The 25702-nt window shown below is 28.4% G+C and overlaps 3 protein-coding genes across 4 annotated transcripts; 2 read left to right on the top strand and 1 right to left on the bottom strand.

Annotated features, from left to right (window-relative positions):
* Positions 1 to 9709: 9709 nt before the first annotated feature.
* Positions 9710 to 10540, top strand: LOC137832533 (pathogenesis-related genes transcriptional activator PTI5-like). Its single transcript, XM_068640735.1, has one exon. The coding sequence runs from the start codon at positions 9836 to 9838 to the stop codon at positions 10373 to 10375; it is 540 nt and encodes a 179-aa protein (XP_068496836.1). The 5' UTR covers positions 9710 to 9835; the 3' UTR covers positions 10376 to 10540.
* A 5592-nt stretch (positions 10541 to 16132) lies between these two features.
* LOC137833178 (ethylene-response factor C3) lies at positions 16133 to 17127 on the bottom strand. Its single transcript, XM_068641538.1, has one exon. The coding sequence runs from the start codon at positions 16984 to 16986 to the stop codon at positions 16195 to 16197; it is 792 nt and encodes a 263-aa protein (XP_068497639.1). The 5' UTR covers positions 16987 to 17127; the 3' UTR covers positions 16133 to 16194.
* A 3510-nt stretch (positions 17128 to 20637) lies between these two features.
* LOC137832532 (GDSL esterase/lipase At5g45960-like) lies at positions 20638 to 25226 on the top strand. 2 transcript variants are annotated; one of them, XM_068640734.1, is made up of 5 exons: positions 20638 to 20943; positions 21047 to 21183; positions 21585 to 21818; positions 24423 to 24525; positions 24878 to 25226. In XM_068640734.1, exons 1-5 carry the CDS (start codon positions 20682 to 20684, stop codon positions 25069 to 25071), a joined length of 930 nt encoding a protein of 309 aa, XP_068496835.1. In that variant the 5' UTR covers positions 20638 to 20681; the 3' UTR covers positions 25072 to 25226. The 2 variants fall into 2 exon arrangements, with proteins under 2 accessions (XP_068496835.1, XP_068496834.1); XM_068640733.1 differs by having other exon boundaries at positions 20639 to 20943; positions 24249 to 24525.
* Positions 25227 to 25702: the final 476 nt, after the last annotated feature.

Raw genomic sequence — 25702 nt, 5'->3', positions numbered from 1 at the left:
TTCTCTCTATGGCATGCACAAATCACACACATTGCTTCTCTTTCTTTTTCTTTCTTATCATGGAAACCACATTCATACATTTACTCTCAACTGCATTTCACCCATTACTCAATACATCTACTATTCACTCACCAAAACATATTAATCATTAGCCAAAAACTGTTTCAATCAAACTTTCAAATGTTACTATTCATTCTTTTTTAACTTCAAGACACCAGAATGAAAAGCTCATCACTTTCGAAGTAAAAATGGTTTTTTAAATCACCCCTTAGGCAACTGGTTATATAATGCAGACCTCCAAATGAAACAAAGATTATGTAGTCTGAAAATATAGAAATGTTATACTCTTATATCGTAAATGAGAACATATAGTTTTAACCTTCTATCTCAATTAGATAATGAGTATATCCTTCTTTTCCTTGATTTAGAAGAACACTGCAACTAGTTAAAAAAATCTTTCAGCTATTCTAAAGTACATTTTTAACTATATTTATCTGCTATTCTCATATAGTTTATAATTTTAAAAATATCTGTTTATTATAAACTCAGAGCATAATGTTATTTATTATGAATTTTAGATATTTGTCCTCAACAGTGGCTATTATATGAGACTAGAGTAGTTGTTTAATTACATTCTTTAACCAGTCTCCTGACACAGCAGAGCCTTTAAAATCTAAAGTGAAGATAATCAGTTTATCGAAAAACGACTAGTACTATTTATGTCTTAAATCAGTAAGTATAAAAGAATGTCTTAAACTATTTGATATTAATTTGGTAGTTCTAATACTAACTCGATCTCGCTCCCAGTACAACCACATTTCATCTGTCTTTATCTTCATGAAATAGAACAACAAAAACCAGTGCCAACTCAAGGCATCCACGTGTCTATTGTTGTAAACATAGTGTATAAAAATACTGTGCTTGGAATCAAATTCTGTTCCAGACTTGCGTTATCATGATGCTGCATACGTATTTCTACTGAATGTGTTTAAAGCTAATGCAATGATTAATTTCTTCTTATAACTAGTGTAATGATTTAAACGAATTGAGTAACATGGGAAAGTGGATCCAAGCTTAGCCTTAAGATTCAACTCAAGCTCTCACAACTTCCCAAACAGAGGGAAATTGGTTTAGTTACTTCCTTGGTATTAGAAGGTTCACAGGAATCTGATTTCATGCAAGGTAGAAAAGGGTATTGAAGAAGCTAGGTGAAAGACATAATATATAAACATGTTGTTGATCGGTTATGGATAAAGAAGGGATAGTGAAAAGGTAGCTATGGCATTATTTATGTATGTATGTGTGAATGGCATGCATTAAATATAAAGTTAGATGAGCAGAAAGTGAGAAAAAGTATATATTTTCTTAGTATCTACATAAATCTTTTCATAGGTTCTGACATATGAAAGGGGCAGGGGACCATGCATGGCGAAGTCTCTTTGCTTTCTCTGAATCTCTGATCTCTCTCATGCCTCTCTGTTTGGGGGAGACAGACAGGAAACTAGGCAGAAAATTGGGACTACAATCGCATCAAACAACTTTAGCAACTGAAGTAGACCTTCCTGAGAGGTAGCATTACTATAGTTGTGCTTGATTAGTGTAGTGGCTACAACTTTTGGAACCCCATTTGGCGTTTGGCCATAACTCCACTAACACTTTTTTGTTTATTAATATAAACCTAGCAAAGTGCAAAACGTGCGCAAGCAAGTGTACCCTGTGAGCAATTATGAAGCAAAATCAAGCTATATATATAGTAAGTATATCCGTACCATATTCCATATAGATAGAGGCATTGCAGAATGCAGATACCCCATTCCTTACCTGCTATTTTTCTCTATAATGGCATTAATTATATCTCTTTGATTTGCACTTGTAGTTGTAGTTGTATTGTAGGGGGTTGATTCTCTGCACCAGTGGCCACGTATGTGTGTATGTATCTATCTACATATTTATTTATTGCTTTCCTTTCTAATCATCTTTCCCTTTTTCTGTTCCCACCCTTCTGTCTGCACCAAAAGTGAGATGAAAATCAGTAAGTAATCTCTTCCTGGACCACCTCTGTAGCTCTCTAAGTTGTGTTCAACTCTCTTCCCTCTCTGACAACTCACTGTTCTGATGGGAGCTGTGTTCAAAAACCTTTCTCCATCTTCCTTTCTTACTGCTGCGGATAACCATGTTTATAGTTTCAGTATCACACAAATCCAACTTCTAAATGATTGGAGACAATCACCCATTATTCCCATTTCCCTTTACCCCGACCTCAAACAATTAACACTAAGGTCATTGTTTAACCATTCTTTTCCTATAGGAAAAAGGCTCAAAACAAAATATATCATGCTTTATTTAGTCAAACAAAAAGGGAAAGAATGTTAAATTTTTATACAAAATGACACAAATATAGTTAAGGAAGAAACCAGTAGGGAAAGGGAAAAATAGAGATTACTTAGTTTTTTATAACAGAAAAAAAAAAATTCATTCCCCACTCTTCTGCTCTGTGTACCTTTGTTTGTGGAAATTAAAAAGTTTTTATCATTTTTTCAGGAGGAGAGAGGAAGATAAATCACCTGTTGTTGAAGTTTAATACTGCGTCTCACTCAAAGGTTTAAACATCATCACTACTGTAGTGGGAGAAGAAATAAAATAGACTGTTTTACATTTTTTTAATTCTGTTTGTATTTTCGTCGTCTTTTTGTTTTCCATGTGTGTATTTAAGTAAAACTTTTATCAAATTTATTTTCAAAACGATGCAATTTATGTTTGGATGTAATTTATTTGTAGAGCGTAATCACGTTTTATTTTTTAAGAGTTTTGAATCATGTTAATCAAATTAATTTTAAAGAGACACGATTTTTATGTTTGGAGGATTGTATTATAAAATCAAATTAGTTCAGCTAAAGCTTAAGTTGTTAAAAATTGTTGGTTAACTGTTCAAATTTAGAAAAAAAAATTGTTTGGTATTTCCTTTAGATATATTTTCAAACTTTTATATGATTAATTAATCTTAAAAAATATTTCTTATACTACTTCATCAAATATATAGAATCGATATTAAGTTTCAACTATTTACAACTTTAATAAGATTGTTTTCTTATCTTTAATATTGTAAATATATTTTCACTTTCGAAACATAGAATCACTCAAAATATATAAAAGTTATTAAAACTCCAATAAAAAATGTTATATAATATAATATAAAAAATGTCAATTTATTGCATCTTACATTGCATTATATTATAATAAAATATGTTTTAACGTAATCCATTAATATGTTCATCAAAAACAGAGGAAAAGAGTAACAGAGGGAGAGAAAGAGTAACCTATTTTGTTTATCAAAAACAGGGGTGTTCTTAATCAAAAGGGGTGAACAAATAACAACTGTCTTTTTTCTTTCTTCAATGTATACTGGATATGGGCCAATTGGTCCATTTTAGGTTCAACCCATCAGCTTTATAATTTTTTTAATTTCAAAACTACTATTTCATAAAAAATGTTGAATTTATTTTATGATTTCTGATATAATCATAACCTTCAAAACAATACAAATTATATTTCCAATGGTAGAGTTTGAAAGTTATATTTTAAAAATTCTTTGAAACTCTACCATTTGGAATACAAAATCATATTTTAGATTATAAAGTTTGAAAGGTATTTTTTATATTCAAAAATACTTTTCAAACTCTACAATTTAAAATAAAAATTATATTTCAAATTGTAAAATTTAGAAAGTAATTTTTAAATTTGAAAATACCTTCCTAACTTTTTAAAATACAAAGTTATATTCCAAAATATAGAGTTAATAAATTATTTTAAAATAACCACTTAGATTTCCTATGAATGAAAAGTCCAGTCTAAAAATACAGTGGAAAGTTAGCTAAAATCACTTTTTAAATATTTTTTTCCTTAACTCATCGATTTGATTTGAATTAAAAAAATCAAAGATCAAATACTAGATCCTTTATTATATTAATATACAATAGTATATATTTAAAATTAATTAAAACTAACAAATATATATGAATATATTTATTAAAAATGGTTTTAGGATTTAATTATATTATAATTATAGTATAATTTAGCTAATTTATTTATGAATATAAGATAAAAATGAAATTATAAATATAATAATTATAAAATAAATTTAAATGTTTTTTATATAATAATTTTATAATTTTATTTTAAAAAAATTTAAAATTTCTAACAATGGGATACTGTAAAATAAACCTAAATTCAGATATATAAATATCGGTTTTTGTTTAGTTTAAATTTTATATTAAATTAAAATAAAAGTTAGCTTTTACTTTGAATTTCATTGACTTCTTTTATTTTAAAAAGTAACTAAAATTGAGTCTTGAACACTTTTAACTGATAATGTTTAATTATTATACTCTGGTCTTAAAATAAAAAATAAAAAAAGTTACAAAAGGTCTATTAACACATACCTCGTGTTCATATATTACGATGAATCCACTGCAAGAAGGTAAATTTCAAATTCAGGAATCTGTATTTTTTAAGGCAGTTTCTTCCTGCATCATATTTTTTTTATATGCACCCAATATAAATTTTCAAACCCAACATTTTCTTTGTCTTTTTAAAAAAAAAATGCAAATAAATATTAAGAATAAAAAAAACTTTTAGATAGTATTATTTGGTGCATGTCAAAAATAGTTTGACGGAGCGAGAATAGCCATTTTTTAAATCCACAACTATACTCAGTCAATAACGTAAACGTCAATCTTTGTGTTAAACTATACGCAAAATGATAAAAGAATATTAATTCAAAGAAGATATTATACCTTAAAATTTATAATGAAATATTAAGATTTGAGTAGTACTTTTGTGAAAAGTTCAGAACTCAAAAACTAACATCACTTAAAATTATCTTGGATGAGAAGATATTTTTGTTAAAATAATATGTTTTGCCTACAGCTTTTAAATAGTTAGTTTTGAATTCTTGACACTTACGTTTATTCTTTCAATGTTATAAAATTTAAGGCTATATTAAATAAAAGCAGTTCAATATACTTTAAATATTCTTGAAAAAAGACCCTACTATATTATTCAAAATTCATTGGTTTCCGAAAACGATTTTATAATAATCACAATATGAACGCAAGCTAATTCTCCTCCCGTGCCAATAAATTATTACAATTTTATTGTCTTCTCAAAAATAACTTTTGATTTGTCTAATAAATAATTTAAAAGGAATATAACAAATAATAATTTTTTTAATATTATGCTCGAGGATTAGTGAAGAGAAAATAAACCAGATTATATATTTTGACAATATTATGCATAAGAGATTGAAGAATTTCTTATTAAACATTATCAGTTTCATAATTATTACATTACATGTGTGAAAAGACATCAAACTGCACTTTATCTAATTTTTTAAGGTCCTTTTAAATATAATAGTTATTTAAGTCAAGAAAATTATTTGAATCGACTATTTTTTAATGTAATTTTAAATAAGTTCTCTATTGTATCATATTCCTTTTTTATCGCCATTTAATGTTCAAGCAATTTTCAATACTATCATCTTGAAAAATAAAAATAAAAATAAACATTTTTTTATTAAAAAGGTGACAATTATAAAAGAACGCATAAAGAATGAGATCTTATATTTTATCACTTGTACGGCTCTATACATACGTGTAAGTTACTTTAAAAAAAATAAGAGAATAATAAAAATATAAATGATAGCAAATATAATTAATAAAAACAAAAATCTTTAGAAAAACACTACACTTCAAACGAACTCAACAGAGTATAATAATTTTGTTTTTTAAGGTTTGATAGTCATTAATTTTTTTAGTAATTTTCAATTTGCAAGAAAAAACTGGATTTTCAAATGCTTAGAATGCTTAAAAAAATTGTAAATCAATATCCAAAAGAATTTAATAAATACATAAAAAAGTCGGTTTATTTTACTTTGTAATTAGTTCTTCCCTTTCCCAATATGTTTAAGTTTCAAGTCAAAACACTATTATTTTATTTATATAAAATTCAACCCTATATTTCCCCGTTCACGGTACAAACACTTGTTTAAACAAAAATATTAGAACATTTTATGTTTCTTCAAATTTTTTAAACTACGCATATCATATCTAAAGTGAATTTTAAGTATAATTTATTTTCATAAAACTAGTTTATACGATTCTAAAGATGTAAAGTGAATTTTAAGTTTAATTCAATCTCATAAAACCAGTTCATACGATAAGGTTTGCACCCAACTCGTAAGTAAGGTAACATATTATGGATGATCCAATAACGGTCCGATAGCGGATGATTTGATAAACCCAACAAACACTCGTTAGGATAGGTTTTAAATGACTCTGATACCATATTACAATGTGGACTTTAAACTTAACTCAGTCCCATAAAACTGACTCATGAAATAAAGTTTGTACACTTTTGTATACAATGAAATATTTTCATCTCTAATCGACGTGAGATCTCCAACACTAAAAAAATTCTCTTTACTTTTTAGTATAATTTTTATTTATTTTTGACAGAGACCAATAATAATAATAAAAAACCACTAAATTTATCTGATTGTAATAATAGAAATGTCCATTTTTAATGTAGCGAGTATTTTAAATTTTTGTATGATTTCATAATTAAATTATTTGGAAAGATTTTGTGTTGACTTCAAGAACCCACTTATGTTGTAGATTCTGATTCTGATCTGGCTCCAAAATGGTCCTAAATACTTCACATTTAAAAATGGTTTTGTAGATATTGGTCTAGAAGCCAATCAAATATGAAATTGAAAAATCTGAATTCAACTACCTTTGTTTAGTTCACCCCTCATGCCCCACTACTCTTAAATATAAGTGAAAAAGGACTACATCAAACATTTTTTCAGGCTCCTTTAGTCCAACTTTGAAGAACTATAACCAGAACCCAACTTTGAATTCATTGCTTCACAAAGACAAAACCCTTTCCAAGAATTTTATTATCAACCAAATTCAATATCCAACTTCGTTTTCTCTTCCTCTCAATACTCTTCTATAAACACCCAACAATAACATGAATAAACCAAACTTCTCCTACTTAAAAAGTTATAAATTGTAAATCATTTTCTTTTAACACCTTTTTATATTAATATTGTTTTACTTTTTAATAAAATTAAATGTTATTTTTCTTGAAACATCATTGTCCTACACTTATATTTTTTACTTTAAGCTTCCAAACAAAGTTTAAAAATTGAAGAGAATAATTTTTGACTGGGTGGACACTGTAACATGTTCTTTAATGCTATACTAAAAATCTTCATTGATTATTTTATAGCTAAAATATATTGTAAATAAAAGTCTTACAAAGTCAAAGATTTAACGGAGGCCAAACTCTTCATATAAAAAAAGAAGAGGAAAGTAGGTGAAAAGTCACAAACAAAGACTAGTAAAGACTTCTAGTAACTGAGGGACCCACCTGTTTTATCCACATCCCCTTTCATTTGATGCTCACGTCATGCACTATGGAATTTTTTCAAATGTTCCAGATACCTTACGTCATCACATGACAAAATGACGGCATACGTGACATCATCATCAAATGCGAACGAGTTTTGAACATGTTGAGCTGTCATTGCTCCTTTCTTTTGCCATGGCTTTCCCAGTAAATTACGAAATTAACCCTCCCAATTTTGTGATATTTTTTTCATTTACGTTCTCTACAGAGAAATTCATTGAGCTTTAATTTTGTCAATTTAAGAAAATATTGGATGACCTTTATTCTCTTCAAATTACTTCATCAACTTCGTGGAAGTTAAATTAAACTTAATATAAATTTATGATTGTTCTTGTATGTCCATATAGTCTCACATCATTCAGAAATCGAGGTAAATGACAATTTATATATTTTCTTCTTCATTTATCTTTTGATATGTCTCGAATGTTCATTTACTTTTTGATGTGTCTCGAATGCGATGATTGATCTAACAATGTTGTGAAACTGATTTGAGGTTGAAACAATGATATTAAAAAATTAATAATTAAATTGTTCTTTATTAATTTATCTTTTTGTTTTTGTTAAGAAAAATGTTTTGATATAATATGCTAATCTTAATCAATACTTCAGAATATGTCTCAATTTTTAAGAAAAAAACTTAAATAGAGCCATTGATTCTGAGTCAAACGTTGTAAATTTTGTGTCCCCTTCGTTGATCTCGTTACGCCTGAACCCTAACAACCAAAAAGGTAACATCACACTAAATTGTCTATTCATTCATTTAAGAAAATCTGGTATTAATCCTCTGTACAAAATTTTGTTGTCTTGTGCTTTGTGGATGGGTTTTCACACATCAAATAGCAGAGTAAAACTTTATAAATGTTTTATGAGCGGTAAATAAACATTAAAGGAGTAAATCAAATGAGAAAATTAATTAGAAAGCAAGGTTAAATTTCGGTTATTTCATAAACATATAATAAAGTTTGGATGTAATTAGCTTTTTACATCTTTTAAAAATATATTAAGTTAAGAATATATGATTATAAATGTTAAAGATTAGTGAAGTATGTCAACGGAAGGATTTTAAATATTTTTTTGGTTTAATTACCTTTTTTGTCCCTTATAGTCAATAGTCAATTTGGTATAGTGGTTTTTAAAAAATTTAATTTGGTCCCTAAGTTTTTTAAAATGTATTCAAAATGGTCCTTTCTGTTAAATATCACCCAACGGCGTTAAGTGGTGCCTATGTGGCAGACACGTGTAAGTTACGTGGATGGTGCTTACATTACTTAGTGAATACTGAATTAGGGTTTAAGTTATTCAAATTGGGGATTTTGAATTTCTGATTTAGGATTTCTAATACGAGGATTGCTCCCCTGGTTGGATTTTGTGGTGCGCTTCCCTGCTTCGATTCCATTCGGAGGTGTGCTCCCCTCATTCGATTCTGTGGTGCGATCGTGAGTTACGATGGTGAGTTGCGTTCCCATGGTCGATTTGGAGGAGCGATTATGTGGTGCGGTCCAGAGGTGGTAAAGGGGCAGCAATTGCGATCCAGACCGTGGTGTCGTTTTGTGATTGCTCCTTTATAAGGTTAGTAATTTTTGACTTAGTTTCAGAGTGATTCTGTTTTTTATTACTTTTATAGAACATATACATAGTTGTTTATGATGTAGGGGATCATAGAATCGAATGAGGGGAGCACACCTCCGAATGGAATCGAAGCAGGGAAGCGCACCATAGAATCCAACCAGGGGAGCAATCCTCGTATCAGAAACCCTAATCAGAAATTCAAAATCCCCAATTTGAATAACTTAAACCCTAATTCATTATTCACCAAAGTAATATGTAACTTACACGTGTCTGCCACATAAGCACCACTTAACGCCGTTTGGTGATATTTAACAGAAATGACCATTTTGAATACATTTTAAAAAACTTTGAGACCAAATTGAATTTTTTAAAAACCACTGTATCAAATTGACTATTAGCTATAAATATAGGAACGAAAAAGATAATTAAACCTATTTTTTTATTAATTTTCTTGCTGAGTGACTTTAGTATAATATTGTAGTGGTAAAATGAAGGTTTAGAATGATTGTTAATGAAGATAATATCTGATAGAAAATAGTATTAGTGAGAAAGCGTGGTTGGGGTTTTATTAAGGAGAAGAAGTGCAATATTGTAATTAAGAAGTAGAAATGATGGCGATAGTAGAGGGTAAGAAAGAAAGTGAGTCCACTCTTCCTTTTCTTCTCTGCCACAAAATATTCTATGCTCTCACCTTTTCCCATTTATTCCATTCATATATGCCAAGTCTAAAACCACTTGACACACCCTTCCCATTCATTCAAAAACCAAACACAAACAGAGACTCACACAAAAAAACATGGGAACCAAGAAAAACTACGAAGAACAAACCTCGTTTTCCCAATCCCAAACAGAGTTCTTACCCTTCAACGAGAACGACTCTCAGGACATGGTCATATACCAAGTTCTCAACGAGGCTAATGCTCTCTCCACCACATTCCTCCCTCACCAAAGGCTCCACCAACCGCAATTGGGCCTCGAGCCCACCAGAAACATCGCCAAAAAACACTACAGAGGAGTTCGCCGCCGACCCTGGGGGAAGTACGCGGCGGAGATTCGCGACTCGGCACGCCACGGCGCCAGAATATGGCTCGGCACCTTCCAGACCGCCGAAGAAGCCGCCATGGCTTACGACCGCGCGGCGTTCAAGATGAGAGGCGCCAAGGCGTTGCTGAATTTCCCAGCCGAAATTGTGGCCGCAGCCACCGAGTTATCTTTCAATAATAACAACAACAACTACGATGCTGTTTCTGATTCTAGTGGTGGGAGCTCTTGCACCACCAATAATTCCACTCAGGTAAATGGCTCTCGCTCAGAAAGCACAAGTAGCACCAGTTAGGGGTTGCACAAATGTAGAAATTTATTGTTTTTTATTTTATTTTTTCTGGAATGGGTTGGTTTAATTATTTGGATTATAAATTATTTGTATCTGTCTGTCATTACAGGACGACAAGAGTTAATTAATTTAATATGATGTTATGATCATGAATGGGTTCAGTTCAAATGGTTCTGGATTTTTTTTATTTTTTCTTTACCCCTTGTTAGATATAGATTAATTTTGGTTTAGTGTTAATTAAGTGGTCCTTGTGTTGTGGGTTGGTAGAGTATGTATATAAAGATTGTTTGAAGTGATTGGAAAAGTGATCAATTATGATCACAGGCCCAGAATGGAGGCTGTAATCAAACCGCACTACTGTTCTTTGTTAAATATATTAATATTAATATTTTATTATATTGCAAAAACGAAAACCACTGTTACCTAACTTAATAACAGTCAAGCAAAACTTGTGTTCCATTTGTCCATGTGCACCTCGTGCTTTGAATTTGAATTGTATCCGACAAATATACTCTAATTTCTCCAAGACCATTTCATAACTGCTTCAAATGCTCCCAAGGAAACACATACACTAGTTTCTCACGAAATCAAATGTTTTTTTTGCTAAGTGCAAAGGTAAGGTGTGAAAACGCGTATTAGATATATAGTAAAAATGTATAATTAAAAAAATGGAGATAAAAATTCTTTGAATTCTGTAGTCAAATATGTAATATCATACTATAAAGTATCAATTTAATATATCTTCATATACTTTAAAAGATATATCTGAGTATAGAGATATTAATTATGTTTGGATTGTACTTCAGTTAGTTTTTAGTTTTATTATTTAATATATGTAAACAATTTTTGAAACTTTTTTTAGTAATGTTGGATAAACAAATTTTTTCTTGACTCCCAAGTATCTTTTTTGAAATTCTACTTCACCTAACATTTTTTTAAACACATCACTTTTTTTTTCTTGTCTTCCTAACCTTCAACTTTTTTTTTATAAAATTTATATTTTACATTATAGTAAATGTAATTATGCTTTTATTCTCTTTTTGCATTTAACTTAAATTTAGTAGGAAACACTTTAATTGCTAATTAGATACCAATTTAGAAACCATTTAACAATAATATAAACTAATTTAGAAATCAATTTTTGTAGTCTCTAGTTTAGTCACTATACAAATATTGGTTTTTATTTCATGATTTTCTTGTATTGAATGATAATAAAATTTTGTTTAACTTTATTATTATTTTTGGATATTTTGATATTATACTATTTATTTTAATCATTATGTTAACTTTACATATTTTTTATTTTATTTTGGTATTATATTTCAATATATATATAAATATTTTTTTGATAGGTAATTTTATATATATATACACACACAACATATATAGAGAGAAAGAGAGATTGCGCTATTTTAAAACCATTAAATTAATCAACATGATAAAAAATTAATAAAATTATTATCTTTCTTTAAAAGCATTTTTTTTACTTTATTTTCAATTGTTTTAAAATATAATATAATAACACGAATAAAATAATACATAATATAAAAAAGTATAAATTTGAAAGTAAATGAAATAATTTATCTATAAATTAACATTAAAATACTTTTTAATTAATAACTAAAATTATAAATACTCTAGTATTTTTTTTATCAATAAAATAATATATACCTATAGCATTAGCACTTCTATCTTTATATTTTTACATTTATTAGCTGTTTTAACGTTACTAAATATTTATAATTTAATGAGGTAGTTTGACTTTTCAATTATCAACTTTTAGATTACCTTTACCAGATGTAGTCACAATTGTAAAAGCGTGAAATACTGCAACTCCGTAATTAATAAAATAAGTTTTCTATTTAAAACGTATTTTTAAGATGTATATCATGCTTAGTTATAAACAAACTTGTTTTTTTATACTGTAAAATACTTAAAATGTTTTGGTAACGATCTATATTTTTTTCTAGATAAACATTAACAATAAATATACTTTCTACTTTAACCTTTATTATCAATTAAAATTTAGAAAATTTAATCATCCTATTTTTATAATTTTATTATTCATTAAAATAAACATCCTGCTTAATTGAGCGAGTTACATATTTTTTATATTTTTTTTTAATAATATTTCTGTAAAGCTAGAAGAAAAGTTATATATTAACATAATAAAACAATTCTATATTTTTATATAGTGATAAAAAATGATTTATAGTTTTTTTTTATCGCTTGATTAATAGTTTGTGATTGAATACGTTTACTATTATCGTTAAAGTCGAATAAAATGTATATAAATCTCATTTTAAAGAAAGAAAATAGCTATGCGCGTGAATGAGTGAGACATGCCAAAACTGGGAGCAACTTGTTCTATGATTCTATCCCAAAATAATCATTACTCATTTTGACAATTTTATTACCCAACTGTTTAAGCAAATACACGTTTTTAACGTACTCTTAATTCATAAATAAATTGTTTAAATATATATTTTTTTATCAGCAAATATATTGTAATTAATAGTAAAAATGCGTTAGAAAGTTAATTAACATCAGTGTTTCTCTCTAATGGCCTGACGGATGATTCATCCAGAATCCATAAATTAAAAAAAGTATATAGAAAGAATAATGTTTTAAAGTTTTGGAAGAGATCATTTTGTAACATAATGGGTGAAGTTTTGTTTGTCTTTGCAGGAAGATGAGGAAAAACTAAATAAGTGGTGCAGAAGTCGGTCATGATTTGTTCCTTCATTTAAAGCAAAGTATTTCTTTCTACACATTTTATTACCTTTTAAATTTTTTATAAATATAAAAAAATTCACTTTGTACTTTTTAAAATTTTTATGAATATGATTTTTTTTTAAATATTTTATTCTACGTCTCCTCTCCTAGCTAAAATATTTAGTTTATTGAGAGTGGTTTCTAATCTAATTGTTTTTCTCCGTTAATCACACCTCCTCTTGTATCCGGTCTCATTTTTTGTTATATTCTCAAATTAATTATAATTTTGTATATCTATAATTATTTTTTTTCATTAAAATAAAAGAGATATAAGGTAAAAGAGATACACGTGAAGACCGTTTTTCATCCTATGATTAGATTCAATCCATGATCTTATAAATTTATTCTAAATTTTTAATTCAAAAACTTTTTTAATTATTCAATCATGAAGTTATTTCTAACTTTCAAATTACATAACTTAAAAAATATTCTTTTTACTTTAATTTTTTTTTTAATTGTATATTTTGAAAGTCAATTTTAGCTTTTAAAAACTATACAGTTTAGAAGTAAAAAATAGTTTTAAAATTGTGTAATTTAAAAACAAACAAAAAATTTAAATTATACAATTCATAAATTGTATCACCTTCTCTTCTAAAACTTTTTCTTCATTTTTTACATTTGACATTTAGCTCGATGACACCTCATCACCTCGTAATTGTAATGGACCAAATATAATATTGAATGGTTTTGTAGAATATAATTTGAAAAAAAAAAGTTAGTTTTAAAGTAATCATAAATGCTCTTTAATATAAGATTGGTGTAAAGGAAAATGTTATAGTGGTTTGTTCGCATTGAATTATAAGTATTAATATTTCCTTTATATATATGTTTAGTGTTATTTGTATCTTTTAACAAATGTTTTAGTATGTTGGAGAGGAAAGGGTCATATGACTTTTGGATGTTGGAGATCACACAATAAGATTATTTCCTAGTATATAAGTGCATGCAAATTTTATCTTACAAATCAATTTTATAAGATTGAGTTATGTTTAAAGTTCAATTCTCAAAATAATATTAAAGCTATTTATAGTTTATTTTTGTGTCATCCGTTATCAGACTATTCATTAATATATAATCCCATGCACAAGGTAAAATGTCTCAACGTGAGAGTGTGTTGAAAATTTCACATAAATTATATAAGATCATTTTATAGTATATAAGTGAATGCAAATCTCACATTTTAATGTTGAGTTACTTGAAGTTCATTTTTAAAAATTACACAATATAAAAACTAAAAATAACTTTCAAATGTTTTTCTTTTTTCAAAATGACTTATTAATTATACTATTAAAAAATAATTTAAACTTCTTAATTTCACCATCCAAGAAATTTCTAGATTCTAAAATATTAAAAAAGCTTTAAATAAATTTTTTCATACTAAATAGTGTAGAGAAATAAAAAACGGAGGTGTTACATCAAAGAGAGTGCGGAGGCCCAGGACTTGCACGGTCCAATTCTAAGATACGCTTGGTGATCAATTTTTCCAATTCGTTTCGTTTTTGTCTTTATATTTCTTCTCCAGTTATCGAGTAGTAAAACGGGTTGACCCATTAAATAGATGGATCGCATTTTGAGATATTAATTTTCAATTTAAAAGAAATTTTATTACTTTTGGGACTATTTAAGTAACTTATTTGCTTTAGATACTATTTAAAAGAAAATTTATATTTCAAAAAGATTAAATTAATAGTTCACTTCTCACGAACTAATCTTACATAGTAGTTTAAATTGACCGTACAAGATTAAAAAATTATATTTTCCTTTTCGCTCATTTAAGTAGGAAATAATTTCTTTCAGTTTTTAATTTTTTTTATTCATTTAAACAATATATAATTTTTTGTTTATAATTTATTCTTTTTCTATTTTGCTCTAAATTCAAATAAAAAAATACTTGTTTGGTTCTAGAAAGATAGTTTACACAACTGGTTGGCACACATGACTGCAATCAATTCAGTTTGACAAATTATATATTTCTATTATAATAATAATAATGAGTAGTCTAGATACAAAAAATATTATTTTAATTGTATTTTAAAATTATTAAAACACTTTTTTTTTCATAATAAGTAAAAGAAACAAAATTTGTTCCGTAACTAACTTTATCCTTACTAACACACAAAATCTACAATGTAAAAAAAGTTGAATAAACTAAACAAAATAATGTATACTTAATCTTTTGAATAATAATAATAATAATAAAAATAATAATAATAATAATAAAAAAAATAATAATAATAATAAAAATAATAATAATAAAGAAAAAACTAATAAAATTAATATAAATTTTAAAAACTTCAATTCATTAAAATTAAATAGTGTAATATATTCTTTTATAAATAAGTAAAGATCTCGTCATTGCAATGTGAATTTTTTTTAATGTGCGTTTTTTATATGAATTTGGTCTTCAGTCTTATTTTTAAGTCTTTTTGGTCAAAGTGAAAATACATATATAAAGGCTGATCGAATGAATACTATATAATATATACCTTGATATGAGTGTAATCAATCTATTTATATAATGAAGTTCGACATTCCAAGTGTTATTTAGTGTTAATTTTATATTAATCTAACATAAATGTTAAACGAGGTTTTACCTTGGTTATTGAGTGTGAAGTTGTGTTTATATATCTAATATGCTCGACCGAGATGTGATATATTGTATAAACATATCCCTTTTGAACCATATATTGTATAAACGTATCTCTTTTGAGCCATATATTACATTATACAAAATAAAATCTACAGTCATTTTTTTCCCACTAATATGAATAATAACAACAGTTTGATTGGGATGCGACCATTATTGCGTGAACATGTTATACAAGAGCGGAAGTAAGTCAATGATAATTTAGAATATAGTTTTGAATTAACAAGGAAACAAACATAAATAACATCAATCATTACGATTTTAAACCTTGGTTCTGCCAAACCATTAGCTTTTGAGTTTGATGACAAATACAAAAGATATAGAAAATATGAGACAAATGGCTATAAAATGTCTATATATGATATGACCACAAAAGACTAATCAACAGTTGTAATTAATGTCAAAAAGAAGACAGCAAACTGTCCAAGTAATCCTTTCCTAGGTCCTGAAATACAAAAACACCTATTTCATTTTCTACCATGCATTCCAACTTTTTTCTTGCAGGTTCTTCATTCATCATATCATCATCAAACACTTCCCTTTCCCTTGATCCCCTCCTCCTAGAGTTGATCATTTTTTCTCTGTTACCTATGCTCCTGCAAGTAAGATGAGTTCCTTTGCTGTCACATCCTAAAGCCTTTGCAACCCTCTCAAGTGGGAAATTAAGGTATGCCTTTGGACCCCTAATCCTCAAAGCAGCCTTGTCATATGCCAAAGCAGCTTCTTCAGCCGTGTCAAATGTTCCAAGCCAAACTCTAGCACCTTTCTTGGATGAGTCTCTAATCTCTGCAGCATATTTACCCCAAGGCCTTCTCCTAACTCCTCTGTAGTGTTTTGTAACTTCCTTCTCTATTCTCACAGCATCTTCCACCTTGCTATCACACTCACCACCACTTTCCATATTGTTATTGCTAGAATATTCTGTATTGCTTGTGTTAGGTAGAGCAATACCATCTAAAACTTCTTCCCAGAAATCAGCTCCCATTGATATCCACCTCCCTAAACTTGGAAGTCTTTGTAGAATTTCCATGGACCCTTCTCTACCATCAAGGTTAGGAAGTTCTTCCCAAGAGTTAGAAGATTCTGCTGCATCACCTTTTCTTCCATCTGCTTTATCACTGCTCATAATTTTGGCCCACACATTCTCAAGAATCCCTTCAGAAGTTGCAACATGATTACTATGATTATCCATGTTGGTAATGAAGGGGGTATGTGATATTATGGGTGAAGATATATAAAGCAAAGCATATGCAATGTGAAAAGCCTGTTTGACAGCTCATCAGATTTGCTTCAATATGATAAATGAATGGAAACCCAATTGGAAAACTTGTGCATGAATGCATTTACCAGCTATTTTTAAGGAGGATTTGAGGATTTTCAACACCGTGACACGCTTAATAAAATTGAAAAGATTAGTTTATTGGTTTCTTATTGACTTGTGTAGGTGTTCAATCATTTGGAACTTCATCCCATGCTGATATTGTATACTTTGTGCTTTGTATTGGAATACGTTCCTTACATTCATGGATAAAACATTACGAAACAGAGAGGCATAAGCATTTGAAAGCTGGCAAGGGTGGACTTTGTTGCCTTTTGCTCAAGGTTGGAAGCATTGTAAGTTTGGTGGAACTATTTTAATGTTTTGTTAGTCAAACCAATACCGGTTGCTCTAATCTAGCTTACAACGGATACAAGTTAAACAAAGATTACTACTAAGCTACATGTACCAAATATTAATTTCAACCTGAGAGAAAGAGAGACTAATAATATCTTAAACTTTTCTCTTAAATGGCGTGTCGATGTCGGATACACGTATCAGACACCACACTGATTCGTATGACACTCGTAGGACACGTATCTGTTAAATGTCCAATTCAAAAAAGATTTGTTGAATTTTTGACAATTATAGCACGATTTTAACATAATTTTAAAAAAGAAAAATACATTAATTTTATAAAACTCAAACTTATTGTATGAATTTGTATTATGATTGTAAAAATGAGAAACAAATCCTTTTGAACCAATCATGAAAAAATATTTTTTTCTCCAAAAAAATATTTGGAACATACTTGTGTACATAAATCTTTATTGTCAATTTATATAATTTATAATTATACAATATATAGATTTGTGTCCCCGTGTCCTACATTTTAGAGATTATACGTATTTGTGTGTTGTCCGTGTCGTATCAGTATCCGTGTCAGTGTATGTGCTACATAGCTGGTAACCTTCTTATTTTTATTTTTTTTTGTATAATTTATTAAATCCTTCCTATTGTAAGATTTATTGTATCTAAATTATAAGACTTAATTGATTAAGAATCTAATTTATGAGAAAAGTGGTTAAAAATAATAAATCGGTCTTAAACTTGTTTTTTTTTTAACTATCCTTCTCATTATTAGTGAAAGCGGATATAGAAGAGTGGTGTGAAGCCATTCCAAGTGAAAATAAGGTAACGTGAGGGAATCCGAATTCTTGGGGCGAAAGAATAGGAAGTTTGATTAGGGAAGTGAGTAATTAATGGAAGGTTGATTAAGATACATAACACGAAACCATGCGCACGGTTGGGCCTTAAAAAATTGCTCTTCATTCTATGAACCAAACGGCGCAGGTGTTTTCCAGATTTCTGTTTTTGGTCAAACAAATTCCAGATTGCGTGATTTCACATCCACTTCTAGACTGTTTCTTCCTGCACCTCCATCTCTTCTTCTGCCACCTCCATACACAACTTTAAAATACATTTTTATCCTTTTTGTGTCACCCCCATAGATTAGTTTCCGGATTATGTAATCTGAAAATTCATTTGAAAAAGGACTTCCGGATTACATAATTCGGAAATTAAATAAGACTTCTGAATTATGTAATCCAGAGAGTAATCATGGATCTGAAAAATGACTTCCGGATTATGTAATCCAGAAGCTAATTACACATTTGAAAAATGATTTCCGGATTATGTAATCCGGAATATAGTAAAGGGTATTTTTGGAAATCTGGAAATTTATGGTGGTGAAAGAAGAAGGTATAGAGGTGCAGGAAGAAACAGTCTCACTTCTAATGGACTTGGGCTCGGTTTGTTTTGTGTCGGCCCTTTTATATACCCAGTGGAAAAGATTTCTTTTGCACCTCATGGGGTGTGTAAAGGATGAAATTAACTCTAGACAACCACCCCTCTCTTGACTCTTCTCTCTTTTGCATTATAAAATCTGAAAGTATTTTTAAGATTAGTACTTCGAAGTCTCTATTTTTTTCGAATTGCATAATCCATAGGTTATTGTAAAAGTTTATATTAAATTGTATAATTTAAAAAAAAAAAATATTTCTGAATTATATAAAGAATATATTTTAAGAATAAATTTTAGATTATATAATTTATAAGTAACTTTTAGATTCGAAAGCCTATTACACAAACCTTCATATAATTGGAACAAAGTAAAAATTTTAACATTTATGAGGGTGTAGAAGTAAACTTCTTAACATTTATGAAGGTGCAGAAGAAAACATAGAGTGTAAAAAGGAATCCTCGCTTATGAATCCGTAACGTAAAACACACAACAGGAATAAAATGATTAATAAATAATTTCTCCTACATTTTTCTTATTATTATTTTATGAAAAGTATTAAATAAAAAGACAAATTTAATATTTCAAAAATACAAAACATGCTTAATACTTACCATACAAATAAGGTAAAACTATTAAGACGATAAGAGCGTGTTTAAATAAACGGTTTCACAAGCACTTTCAAAGTAAAAAAAAAAAATATAAACTAAAAATTAATTTATGTATAGATTAGAAGCAATATTTTAAAAGAGTTAATATAAGAGATTTTTTTAAAAAATATTTCTCGTAAAAAACTTTCGGAAAATTTTATCTGCAGATATCCTTAACATGGTGTTAAGAAAATTTAAAATTATTAAAAAAATTATACCTCTCTTGTTCTCATTTTAAAGATTGAATTGAAATGTCAATGTTTATATATTTATATACACACAGAGAGATTTTCCGGCTCATCAATGTTATAGAAGAGAAGAATAGGAATACAATTATTTAGTTTTAGTTGTAAGCATTCTCGCATGTCACACTCACACATGAGTTGTTGGCTCGATTCGTCTTTCTATTAATTTTTAAAGTACATAAGGCATCAAGCTCACATACCTAACTATTTTGCCTCTAATAATTTTACACATTATGTAACACAATTGTTTTTGCAATATAATTTGTTCGGACACATGCAAATTAACTATAATAAAAAGAGAACAAATTAAACAATCTGATATAATCGTTTTTTTGCTGTTTTTGGATGTAATGAGATGCAAAATGATTAGTTGAACAACAAGGGATATATAATTAATGGATGTTGTCAAATCTTTGTTTTTTTGCTTCATTTCTTTTGACAGAAGAAATTGCTGAATCCTATCTAACCATTGTTCAAATCGTCCTTCTGCCAGACTATTCTAGATATGCAAAATAGTGTAAAATACACTCATCTTACAGTTCATTATAATAATATAATAATTTATATTAATATTTTAAGTTAAAAAAATATAATTAAAATATTACTATTCTAAATTGTTAAGTAAATATATTTTTATTTGTTAGGTATGAATGTGATCTGTCTCCATCGTGTTGTCAGTATGATAAAGTTAATTAAAATAACATGGGTAGTTAAGAAGTTGTAACATTAATAGAAGGAAAAGTTTGATATAATTTCCCAACCAAAGCACACAATAAATTCATATGCAAAAAGTTACAGATAAAACATCATATTCCACAGGGTTATTTTGGTCATGAACAGTGGGCTTGTGTAGTTGTACTTCACCTATATTAATAGTCATTCATCTCACTCTTCCAAGTTCCAAGTTGAAACACATCTTCAGCTCCCATTGGCATGGGAACTTGTGATGCACACTTGTTGCTTTCTCTTATGCAGATTTTCATTCTGTGCTTGCTATGTATCATGGCCAAAGTTGAAGCTTTAAACAAAACACTCTCAGGGTTTTATGTGTTTGGAGACTCCACGGTTGACCCTGGAAACAATAACTACATCAAGACACCTTTCAGGAGCAATTTTCCACCTTATGGATTGGATTTTTCCAACCAGGTTCCTACAGGGAGATTTACCAATGGGAAGCTTGCCACTGATTACATTGGTAACTCATTATCATAGTTTTATATTCATACTCACTCATATCATATACATAATAATAAACTTAACCTGCTGCATTGTGGTGGTGTGTGTAAAATGCACGGCAGCTTCATACGTAGGTCTCAAGAAAGAGCTTCTTCCACCTTATCTGGATCCAAGCCTCACCAATATTGAAGAGCTAATGACAGGAGTCAGTTTTGCCTCTGCTGGTTCTGGCTTTGACCCACTTACACCAACCATCACCGTATTTCTCTTTCTTTCTCTTTATGAGTTATATTGCTTGCCCAAAAATAGTCTCTACTCTCTATCTCTGTCTCACTCTCTCATTTGGAAAATCATCAATATATACATCCCCATAACCAATGCTAAAAGAGATAACTCAACATGTCATGCATTATATGGAGTGGTAAAAGATTGCCACAGTTAACCAGGCACTTCATATCATAGGTTAACTTTCTTTAAATGATTGAGTTTGGCTTATAAATATTATATATTTAAAAGAAAAGACAATTTAAGAATGTTTCAGGAGAAATTTTATCTTAATAGGAGTGTGTGATTCATAGAGAAAGTAATATTTTTCATGTTTATGCATCTATCTGTGTTTAGTATAAAACTCATAAGGTGAAATTCTGTTACTAATTTCAGAATGTAATTCCACTAGAAAAGCAGTTGGAATATTTCAGAGAATGCAAAAAGAGGATGGAGGATGCCATGGGTAAGCAAAGAATTGAAGAACATGTGGAGAAGGCTGTGTATTTCATCAGTGCTGGTACAAATGATTTCGTTATTAATTATTTTGGTCTGCCTGTACGAAGAAAAACCTACACTCTGCAAGCGTATCAGAACTTCTTAATCCAACACATCACAGATTTTATACAGGTTGGTTCAATTTCTCCCATCATGCATTTATCATCATCAAATCAGTTAATTCTTATTTGAAACTTTAGCTTCCATGCTAGGCTAATATTTATGTTTAAATCTCCATCATTAATCTCTTCTTTACGCTTACATGAACTTCATTTTCAAAGAACAGCAGTGCAAGAAGTTTCATAAAACCATTTCTGAAGATAATATTGTAATTTTTTTATTTATAATAAATAAATAAATTAAAATAGACACTTCAAAAATTTTCTAATCTTTATAGAAAGCTCATCTTCATACATACGATAAAAACACATCAAACATAAAGGCATAGGATACTGTAGTTCTTGCTTTAGCAAAAACACGAGAGAAAAAAACTATATCAGGCTGTGCTCTGTGCAGACATAATTTCTTTCTGAGGTTAATCAGAATAAATACGACAGTGTAATTTTTTATTTTATTTTCTTATCCAATGATCAGAGTTTGTCGTGTATAATTAAATTACTGATATATTAAAAATGAAGAGATTGAATAAGATGAAAGATATTTTGACTAATGAGAGGTGGAGTAAAATTGAATTGCTCTCCATCTATCACTTCTTATTCTCCCTTTTTTTGGCATCAAATGTCTTACACTTCCTCCATTCTACTGATAAAGAAAGAAAAGAGATGAGAGGAATGTTTTAGTGGATGGGAAAAAAATGTCAAAATGAATTTACGTGAAAACCTAGTAATTTTTGTTGCTTGGAAAAAGGTATGCTGAAAATTCTAATATAAATCTTAAAAGATGAAAGTTAGAAGTGTTTTTTTTATCATGGTAGGTGGAAAGCATAACCTTGATCTAACAGTGCTTTAAGATCCTGATTAAGAAATTCAGTAGAGAAAATATCATTAAAAAGTGTTATTAATTTGAATATTTTTAAACTATAAATTCTTTTAGCAATATTCTGACAACATTCTTCAGCAGTAAACGTTTTTCACAGTTGATTTGGGGCAATTGAATAGGGATTTGGACATTTTAAAATGAGGAAGGAAAGGGGATACTGAACAACCTACTTTTATATATATATAAAAAAAATACTCTCAGTAATAAGTAAAAGCAAAGAGAGTCGGAGAATTTAATGGTAATGAAGAGGGGACAATATAAAGGGGTAGAGGTTGAGACTAGCTAGATATCAAAATTAATAACAACTGAACCCCACAAACGCTAAAAAACCTAAATTACAATAACAAACAAACAAACACAGTGAAACAAATTGCTTCCTGTGCCAAACCAGACACAGCACATACAACTTCTTTTTAGTATTAAAAAATGTTTGCTTGTTAGTTACTGGTTCGTGTTCAAACTAATTAAGAGAGAAATGTAAATTTTTTTAATATAATTTTTCTTTCTACAAGTGATAAATTCCAACTACTACAACATTGTTAAATAGAAATAAATTTTAAAAATTAAAAATAATTAGTTGCTATATAGAATAAATTAGATACTATTTTAAAGACTAAAAAATATATTAATTTTTAAATTAGTTTCTATTATTGATAAATAGTTTCTAAATGGATATCTAATTATTTACCAATGTTTTAACTAGCAAAAACCTTGATAACCTATATGAAGCTTAGACACTTCTCTTAAATGATGTGTCCATGTTGGACACATGTATCAGGCACCGACACTCATATTTGTTGGATTTCTGACAATTCTATCACGGGTCTAACACAATTTTAAAAAGAATAAATACATTAATTTTCTAAAATTTAAACTTAATGTATAAATTTTTATTATGATTATAAAAATAAAGAACAAATCATTTTGAACCAACCATAAAAAATATCTTTGTGCTTAATTTTTTTGAAACATACTTAGTACATAAATTTTTATTATCAATTTATATAATTCATAATTATATAATATATAAATCCGTGTTCTGATTCTATATACAATATACTATTTATATATAAATAATGATTGTTGAAGCGAACACAAATTTTTTATTATAATATTATTTTCTTGCTTTTCTTTTAAGATTATTTTTTTCAGAAATAAAACAAACACTTTTTGTTTCTTTCCGAAAAATTATTTTTGTCCTATTTATTTTTATATGACAATAAATAGATAAATAAGCTAATTAAATTTAGGTGAAATAATAAAAATATAAAAGAATAATGAACTAGAACAATAAAGAAAGTAGTAACTAAGAAGTTTGAAATTTAGTGCATCCCTCACTCCCAACACCAACCCTTCTACTGTGTGATCTGACTTTCGGGTACAAATAATAAACATATTAATTAACAATGTACCTTCTAACATTATTCCCTAAAAAGTCCATTTCCATTTTTATTTTTTTTCGTATATTGTTAATATGAAATATTTAAAATAATCATATGCACAAAATAGATTGTTTATCTCTTGTTGCACGAGTAAGAGTGAAAGTGTTAAAAAATTGTTCAGAATTTGTTGGCAGAAGGTGCTCGAAAGATTGCAGTAACTGGAATACCTCCAATGGGATGTCTACCACTCATGATAACCATGAATTCCCCTAATGCCTTATTCCAACGTCATTGCATTGATGAATATTCCTCTGTTGCAAGAGATTACAATCTTCTCCTTCAACATGAACTGCAGAAAATGCAAATGCACCTGAATTTCTCTGCTTCAAAAGCTAAGATCTATTATGTTGACATATATAAACCCATTGCCGATATGATTCAATCTCGCAAGATATTTGGTTAGTAAAATTATTTATTACTTTGTTTTCTTTTCTCAAGATAATATTGTTACAATCAATCTTCGTATTTAAAAAGTATGGTATGTTTTGAAAGTTGGTATTTCGTCACGGTTTTGTCTTTAAAAAACATATTGATAGATCGGAGGAGGAAAAGTTATATAAATTTCCCTAGTCGAGAGTTAAGGGAAATTTATATACTCCTTCTTCCTCTAACCCACCAAAATATTTTTTAAGAATAAAATCATGACGAAACATCGACATTCAAAATAGACAACACTTTGAATACGGTGATCGGCCGTAATAGAAAATATTACGGATTCAATAATAGTTTTGTTTTGTTTGTATGTGGTAGGATTTGACGAGGTTGATAGTGGGTGCTGTGGAAGTGGGTTGATTGAAGCATCAATATTGTGTAATAAGATTTCAAATGTGTGCCTTGATCCATCCAAGTATGTATTCTGGGATGCAATTCACCCAACTCAAAGGGCATATCACAACATCTTCTTGGCTAGTATATCTACCATTGACCTAATCGTCAATAACTAGAATAACTTTCTACAGACACTTTTTTCTTTTTATCAGTTATGGCTTTTAGTCTTGTCTATTTTTTTTTTATCTCTTTCACAACTGTATTAAACTGTGTAAGTAGTAAAATTAGAATGTACAATTATGTTTTTTTTTAAATATTTCCGTTTGTTTAACTAATGGCTAATATTGCTAATTATAATAAATTTTTTAATTATATCAATGCTTTAAATTTATAAGTTTTTAATATTTAAATTCAACACACTTAAAATAACTAAAAACTTGGATGATATAACTTGGTAAAATGAACATTCCTGATGTTGGATTTCAGGAATTCCTATTATATATTTTCTTAGTCTATTCATTGGGATTGAGTTTCATGAATTTCTTATTATACACTTTCTCACTCCATTACCTTATTCATGACTCCAACATTCACACTATACATTTTACATTACTCCAATTCCTTATAAGTAACCTCCTAAACCTGAAAATTAAAATTAAAATACTAATTCCTTACTTATTTTTAATTCAAGGTTTGCAATGAGCATTGATGCAATTGAATGTCACTGACAAATATTATGTCTAAAAGAAGACATTTGAGTTGAGAAAAAAAATAAAAAAATAAAAAATAAAAAAAATAAAAAATAAA

This window comes from Phaseolus vulgaris, chromosome 6 (genome assembly GCF_000499845.2).
Source record: "Phaseolus vulgaris cultivar G19833 chromosome 6, P. vulgaris v2.0, whole genome shotgun sequence".
Lineage (NCBI taxonomy): Eukaryota > Viridiplantae > Streptophyta > Magnoliopsida > Fabales > Fabaceae > Phaseolus > Phaseolus vulgaris.
Note: the sequence above shows the minus strand (reverse complement) of the source record. Positions and strands in the feature narration are given on the sequence as shown.

Coding starts and splice junctions, on each gene's coding strand:
- LOC137832533 (XM_068640735.1), top strand. CDS start 9,836: ATGGGAACCAAGAAAAACTACGAAGAACAAACCTCGTTTTCCCAATCC.
- LOC137833178 (XM_068641538.1), bottom strand. CDS start 16,986: ATGGATAATCATAGTAATCATGTTGCAACTTCTGAAGGGATTCTTGAG.
- LOC137832532 (XM_068640733.1), top strand. CDS start 20,682: ATGGGAACTTGTGATGCACACTTGTTGCTTTCTCTTATGCAGATTTTC. Junction 20,944..21,046: donor GCTTGCCACTGATTACATTG/GTAACTCATTAT, acceptor AATGCACGGCAG/CTTCATACGTAGGTCTCAAG. Junction 21,819..24,248: donor ACATCACAGATTTTATACAG/GTTGGTTCAATT, acceptor AAAATTGTTCAG/AATTTGTTGGCAGAAGGTGC.